Source organism: Cannabis sativa, chromosome 8 (genome assembly GCF_029168945.1).
Source record: "Cannabis sativa cultivar Pink pepper isolate KNU-18-1 chromosome 8, ASM2916894v1, whole genome shotgun sequence".
Lineage (NCBI taxonomy): Eukaryota > Viridiplantae > Streptophyta > Magnoliopsida > Rosales > Cannabaceae > Cannabis > Cannabis sativa.
This window is the reverse complement of record NC_083608.1, coordinates 1,056,536-1,064,318: the sequence shown is the minus strand read 5'-3', so window position 1 is coordinate 1,064,318 and position 7,783 is coordinate 1,056,536. Positions and strand designations below refer to the sequence as shown.

At 40.3% G+C, this 7,783-nt stretch overlaps 1 protein-coding gene across 1 annotated transcript; it reads left to right on the top strand.

The window, feature by feature from the left end:
- The first annotated feature begins 206 nt into the window (after positions 1-206).
- Positions 207-2,360, top strand: LOC133030090 (uncharacterized). The gene is made up of 2 exons (XM_061102302.1): positions 207-328; positions 1,670-2,360. Exons 1-2 carry the CDS (start codon positions 207-209, stop codon positions 2,358-2,360), a joined length of 813 nt encoding a protein of 270 aa, XP_060958285.1.
- Positions 2,361-7,783: the final 5,423 nt, after the last annotated feature.

Below are 7,783 nucleotides of genomic sequence, written 5' to 3'. Positions count from 1 at the left end.
ATCGTGTTATACCCAAAATTTGGTTGGAGGACACATGTCAATATAATGGGAATGTGAATTGGTACAATAGCTTTTTACGGAATAACTCATTAATTACGTAACTATCAGAGTATATTTGTAACCCCACTGACTGTAAGGTCTTAGGCGAGTATTCAATGTACAAACTGGCACTTAGTGTATTAGCGAGAAACCATATTTCGCTAAATATGAATAGCGAGGCACTGGAGAAAGTTACTATTATACCCAAAATTTGGCTGGAGGACACGTGTCAAGATAAAGGGAATGTGAATCGGTACAATATCTTTCTATGGAATAACTCATTAACTGCGTAAGTATCAGAGTATATTTGTAACCCGCTGACTGTAAGGTCTTACGCGAGGAATCAATGTACAAACTGGCACTTATTCTATTAACGAGAAACCATATGTCGCTAAAGGTGAATAACGAGGCACCGAAGAAAAGTGATACATACCTTAGCTTGCAATAAGCAAACTAAGTGTAAAAGTCGGATCGGCTCAAAGAACAAGTATGCGAGATGACCATCTCGCTATGAGGAGACTTCCTACATCTTCATCCAACTAACAGGAGCGAGGCTAATAACCTTGGCAAGTCAGAAGATTTCTTTATACTCGCGATTGACGTAAGACATACGTTGTTGACCTCGGAAAGAAGAATGGTCCTAGCTCGCTATTGGGATCACTACAATCAAGTTTCTATCGAGACATCTCGAGATTCATCAATTAAAGACGTGTTTAATACACAATATTTTTGACCCAGTAAAAGCGAGAAAATCACAGCTATACGATTTTCAAAATCATGTACCGCATTTACATTTCGTAATATGTAATCAGATCCCCCGATTTTAGGGATAATGGCTATAAAAATATTCTGGTCAACTCTGTAATTAACTGCCCACTATGTACTTATAAATAGTGGTGAACAATCTCAAAAAAGGGAGAAAAAAAACTCATATGAAAGAGGCCCTACAAAAATACTCAGAAATTTGAATAAGATTGACTCGTGGACTATGCAGAATTTTAACTGCAAAACCACATAAAAAAACCTTGTGTTCAATATTATTTTTCTATAACTTTTGCTTTTTCTTTGTTGAATAATCATCCTGAGGCTCAAATTTGGTTAACAAAAATTTGCGTTAACAGTTACACATACCAACTATAAAAGTCCTTAGCTTGCAATGAGCAAACTAAGTGTAAATGTCGGATCAGATCAAAGAACAAGTATGCCAGATGACCATCTCCCTATGGGAAGACTTCCTATAGCTTCATCCAACTAACAGGAGCGAGGCTCACAACATTGGCGAGTCAGAAGATTTCTTTATAAATAACCGTGATCGACACAAGAAATATATTGTTGACCTCAGAAGGAAGGAAGGCCCCAGCTCACTACTGGGATCACTATAATCAAGTTTCTGTCGAGACATTTCTGGATTCAGCAGTTAAACACATGTTTAATACATGATAGTTTCGACCCATTAAAAGTGGGAAAATCACAGCTATACGATTTTCAAATCATAAACCGCATATGCACTACATAATATGTAATCAAGTCCCACAATTTTAGGGATTATTGCTGTAAAATTATTTCGGTCAACTCTGTAATTAACTGCCCACTATGTAATTATAAATAGTTGCATACATGCTCAAAATAGGGACAAAAAATCTCATACGAGAGAGACCACACGTTCCCGGAGAACTCAACCTGATGTTGGTCCTAGTACGCGGACAACACGCTCGAGGAAAGCTCAGCGTGGGAACGGTCAGAACCCCGGGAAAAGGGATGAAGAGCTCAATCATGGAGGTGCCCAATCTGTGAGAGAAAGAACTTATGAAACAGAAATTCGCTGCCTGAGACGCCGTCTGGAAGAGGCGCAGCATGGAAACGCTGAGTTAGAACGTGAGGCAGCCTCGGCCAGGGCCGCACAGGGGACAAATACCCAAAATCAACCTGAACATGGAGTAAGAAGACCACGAGGCTCACAAACCTGGAGACAGGAAAAGACCTGGGAAGAACAACCAAGGGAAAATGAGACACCCCCTGAGAATCAGGATGAACAACCAGATGGGAGACAACCGGAAACTGATGAACAAGAAATCCCTCATGAAAATGAGGAGGATGTTGGGACTCAACCGAGAGAACAGAGATCACGTGCTAGAAGTCACCAACATTCTTCCCAAACCCATAGAGCGAGGACTCGTACATACCCTGATGGGGGAAATACGACAAACTGCTCTCGGGAGGAAAGAATAGAGCATGAAGAAGCAAGTGTGACTTCGAGGCGATCCAGAACCCATAGTCGATCAACTCAAAGAGGAGAAAGTACTCAACGAGCTAATGATTGAGAAAGTATGGGAACAAGTAAATCAGCGAGCCACTTAAAGACAAAGTCAATGAGTAAGATGCGATCTATGAGTAAGACAACATCTGCCAGCAATTACTTCCAACCAGATCTACGAGAGCACTTGAATCGGAAGAAACCTGACCTTCGCCAACAGCTTGGTCCAAAGCAAGAGGATCCAATTAAATTGCAGAAAAAGGAGCTAGAGGACAAGGTCAGGAGATCTCAAGTGGGGGAATTAGGGAAATTATCTGAATACGACTCTGACAATGAGATTGAGCCGTATCACCCAGATATTATGAATACCCCTTTCCCTCCAGGATTCAAAAACCCGCACGTTTCGTCTTATGAGGAAACCATAAATTTGATCTCGCATTTGAATAACTTTAACACAATAATGCGAGCGAGTAATGTGGCGAACAATTTACGCTGTATTTTGTTCCCTACATCACTTGTTAGAGAAGTGAGTAGCTTGTTTAAAAAATTTACTCATCATTCAATAATTTCCTTGGAGCAGCTATCTAGGGATTTCGAGAAGCAGTTTCAGGCCGCTAGGGACAGGAAACCTTAAGCGGCCTCGCTAACCAATATAAAGCAGAAGCCCCACGAAACACTTAAGGCGTACTGAAGTTGTTTTAGCACAGCTCCTGCTAGGGTTAGAAATTTGGATGACAGTACACAACTTACAGCCCTTCAGGTGGGGATCTTTACTGATCAATTAACCGCAGGGGCAAGTTGTGGGATGACTTACAGGGACGTCCGGTAAGAAGCATCACTGAGTTCAATGAAAACGCTCAGGTGTTTTTCTAGAAGGAAGAAGCCCGAAAGGAGATGAACTTGTTGAAAACAGCTCGAGAAACAAACCTAACAATGTTTCAACAAGTACTGCTTCCACAAGAATTGATAACTCGGGGGCATCTGGTCCGAAGAGAAAAGACGGAATTAATGAACCGTCGAAGGAGAGAAAGAAACAAAAGAAGAATGACAAATACGTGCCATTGTATACTATTTATACCGAGCTTAATGAAACCCAGGAGAATATTTACCTCGCACATGAGCAGAAGGTAGCCTTCGACAAACCCAACCTATGAGGAATTTGAGGAGCAAAACAGATCCTAACAAATATTGTAAATTCCATAAGGATATTGGGCATACGACCGACGAATGTTGCCAACTGAAAGACGAGATAGAAAGTCTCATCGCTCGAGGCCATTTTAAGCAATACATGAAAAGACAGAGCCAGGGATACAACCAGCCCAGTCTGCCCAATAACCCAAACAACCATGGGTTACAACCTATTCTTGTGGAAGGAGAGGATATCCTGGTTATTTTGGGAGGGCCACATATTGCAGGGGAAAGCAATAATGCCCAGAAAAGATATGTGAAAGAAATAAAGAACAAGCAATCGGTCTTTGCTGCTGAACCTTCCAAGAAGCTAAAAACTGAGGAACCTCCCATTGTATTCACGGAGGAAGATGAGAAAAATGTGAGGTATCCTCACGTCGATCCACTAGTGATAACCATTAAACTCGCCAATAAGAGGATCAAGAGAGTGTTAATAGATAATGGGAGCTCCGTAAATATCCTTTATAAAGAGACTCTAAATAAAATGGGGCTCGAAAAAGCCAAGTTAAGGCGTTGTATGGTGAACCTTTATTGATTCACCGGAGATAGTATCGCCATCCTTGGCATGATCAAGCTTGCATTAACTTTAGGCGAGGCGCCTTTATCTGCTATTATTATGCAAGATTTCTTAGTTGTTGACCTGCCCTCGGCTTACAACATATTGTTGGGTCATTTAGCATTGATCGAACTAGGGGCAGTCAGTTCGATCAAGCACCAATCCTTGAAATTCCAAACATTAGATGGCGTGGGAGTAGTGCGTGGCGACCAGATGCTGGCTCGGGATTTCTATTGGATAGAGTTACAACATAGAAAAGCTAGTAATATGTTGATGACGATCTTGGCAAAAGAAAAGGAGAAGAAAGATGAAGATCTTGATCCTTGAGTTCAAGATGAGGTTATTCTCGACCCAGGAAATCTCATAAAATGTGTATACATTAGGAAGAACCTAGACAAGAAGCTCAAATAGCAACTACTAAGCTTTTTCAAGGCGAACCAGGATCAATTCGCCTCAACTCACGAGGATATGATAGGGATCGACCCTAAGATTATGTGCCATCACTTAAATAATGATCCAAACTACCCGGCAAAGAGACAGAAAATGAGGCCCTTAGATTCTAAGAGGCAATCAGCACTAAAACAGGAGGTTGACAAGTTGTTAGCCAACAACTTTATACGTGAGGTGCTTTATCCCTCGTGGATAGCCAATCCTATTCTTGTCCCAAAGTCCAACGGAACTTGGAGAACTTTTATTGACTTCTCCGATCTGAATAAGGCGTGCCCAAAAGACTGTTTTCCACTTTCCAGGATCGACCAATTAGTGGATGCAATTGCTAGGCACAAGCTTATGTCATTTATGGACGCATATTTTGGATATAACCAGATAAAAATGTATGTCCCAGATCAAGAACATACAAGCTTCGTAACCAACATTGGACTCTTTTGTTTTAAAGTCATGCTGTTCTGACTGAAGAACGTTGGGGCAACGTATCAGCGATTGGTAAATGAAATGTTCGCAAACCAAATAGGGCAAAACGAGGTTTACGTCGATGATATGTTAGTAAAATGGATAAGAAGTAAGGATCATACCTCAGACCTCGCAGAATGCTTTGAAATATAAAAGAAGTATAACATGAAGCTAAACCTAAAAAAATGTTCCTTTGGAGTCTCCTTGGGAAAGTTTTTAGGATTCATAGTTAATGCGAGAGGAATTGAGGCAAATCCATAAAAGATCAAGGCATTAATAGACATTCCTTCACTGACAAAGCCTAAGGAGGTACAAGCCTTGACAGGAAGAATGGTTGCACTTAACAGATTCATTTCGATGTCAACTGATAAGTGTGTGCCATTATTCAACATATTGCGAGGAAACAAGAAGTTCGAGTGGACAAAAGAGTGCGATGACGCCTTTCAGAACATGAAAAGATATATCACAACGCCTCCAATTTCATCGAAACCAATAACTGGAGAGACGTTGTTTCTCTATTTAGCCATCTCGAAAGATGCGATTTGTGTAACTATAGTGCGAGAAGAGGGCAAGCACCAACAACCTATTTACTACGTAAGTAAGAGGTTACTAGGGGTAGAATCCATATATCCCCCTCTTCGCGTTGTGCCTAGTCAATGCGTCTCGTAAGCTAGGCCATACTTCCAGGCTCACCCCATAAAAGTGTCAACCGATCAGCCCTTGAGACAAGTTTTATCAAAACTAGATGCTTTTGGAAGATTGATAAAATGGTGGATTGAACTGGAGCAGTTCGACATAATATACTGTTAACGCAGATTTTCGTTAACTGAATTTGAGCCTCACGAACCAGGGTTTTATACATGGTTTTGCTGTTAAAATTCTGCATAGTCCACGAGTCAATCTTATTCAGATTTTTGAGTATTTTTTTAGGGCCTCTTTCATCTGAGTTTTTTTTCTCCCTTTTTTGAGATTTTTCGCCACTATTTATAAGTACATAGTGGCAGTTAATTAAAGAGTTGACCAGAATATGTTTACAGCCATTATCTCTAAAATCTTGGGATTTGATTACATATCACGAAATGTAAATGCGGTGTATGATTTTGAAAATCGTATAGCTGTGATTTTCCCACTTTTATTGGGTCAAAAATATTGCGTATTAAACACGTCTTTAATTGTTGAATCTGGAGATGTCTCGATAAAAACTTTATTGTAGTGATCCCAATAGCGAGCTGGGACCATTCTTCTTTCCGAGGTCGACAATGTATGTCTTATGTCGATCGCGGGTATAAAGAAATCTTCTGACTTGCTAGGGTTATGAGCGTCGCTCCTGTTAGTTGGATGAAGCTATAGGAAGTCTCCTCATAGCGAGATGGTCATCTCGCATACTTGTTCTTCGAGTCGATCCGACTTTCACACTTAGTTTGCTTATTGCAAGCTAAGGTATATGTCACTTTTCTCCGGTGCCTCGCTATTCACCTTTAGCGACATATGGTTTCTTTTTAATACACTAAGTGTCAGTTAGTACATTGATTCCTTGCCTAAGACCTTACAGTCAGCGGGTTACAAATATACTCTGATACTTATGTAATTAATGAGTTATTCCATTAAAGATATTGCACTGGTTCACATTCCCTTTATCTTGACACGTGTCCTCTAGCCGAATTTTGGGTACAACAATTGCCCCTTAAAAAGTTCTTTTTTAATAAAAAGAGCTTTTTGATAATTACAGATGGCTTTCTCGTCAGGATCTTTTCTTGGAAAAATGCGCCCTTTAATTCTGGCGGTTGTACGGTTTCGAGAGTCATTATGAATCATCTCTTCATATTTTGCACAACATCCAGCCCTTATATTTCTCAATCTTTGGCTTTCTTGTCAATGAACTTCGTGTATAAAAGGGCAACTCAAGCTTGTCATTTTTCATAAACCATTTGGCTTCTTTAGTTAAATCCATTATCAGAATGGATTATTTCCTTCCTACCAAAATGTCTCTTCTGAGTTCAGAAGTTTATCCCTCAAGACTCATAATACCCAGATGCACCAACCAATTTCCATTTGTTCCTACAGACTTCAAGCCTCAACCGGAGCCAGAAACGATAGATTCTTGGGCTAAGGAGCTTCCACCAATCCAAACCAGGGGAGCCCCATAGCTTGCCATGACTGATCTTCACAAGTGATCCCAAAGGGTATAAATCTTGTGAGCGATCTCAAAGGTCCTCCTCAGGCTGATGAAGGATTCCAGAGGAGGACTGGCATGGTTTCAGATGGATCTGGGAAAGAAGTTGACGTGCTTTCTATCAGAGGATCAAGCCAATCCAAGACCCTAACCTTTTTCCAAGAGATCTTTGCGTCAGCCTCTCTCCGGTGTTGAAAAATTTCCTAAGGCTGAGAAAGAGATCTCTGCTTCAAGAAATGGGATCTGATGATGAGGAGAATAGGGTCTGTCCAGATATTAAGGCTCTCTACGTGCAGACGATCTTTCTTGTCTACGTGTAGCTGGTCTTTCTCCAAGCTATGTGTAGACGGTCTTTCTCTCTCATCCTCTATTTAGGAGAATGACTTAATGGTTTGCCCTTAGTGGCATTTTTGTAAAGACAAGTTTATAACCAGTCTTAGGTTTTTCTTATCTTAAATGCTTTGTACTGTTTTCTTTCGAACTTAATACAATTGTATTTTCTTGCGTTTTGTTTCACAAAGTAAGCAACTATATTTTGATCAAATGTACAGTACTTTTGGATTTTTCCATTGCTAGTAATCTTCCTATTTAAATAGTTAATAATCTATCAAACTTTATAATTTTTGAGCGGTTGTCAATTCTGCCTCGCAATTGCAGTTATAAT

Bases quoted from the DNA above. Each gene is read 5' to 3' on its own strand.
- LOC133030090 (XM_061102302.1), top strand. From the start codon at position 207: ATGAATAGCGAGGCACTGGAGAAAGTTACTATTATACCCAAAATTTGG. The intron at 329-1,669 runs GTAAGTATCAGA...TGCTCAAAATAG, and splicing joins TGGAATAACTCATTAACTGC to GGACAAAAAATCTCATACGA.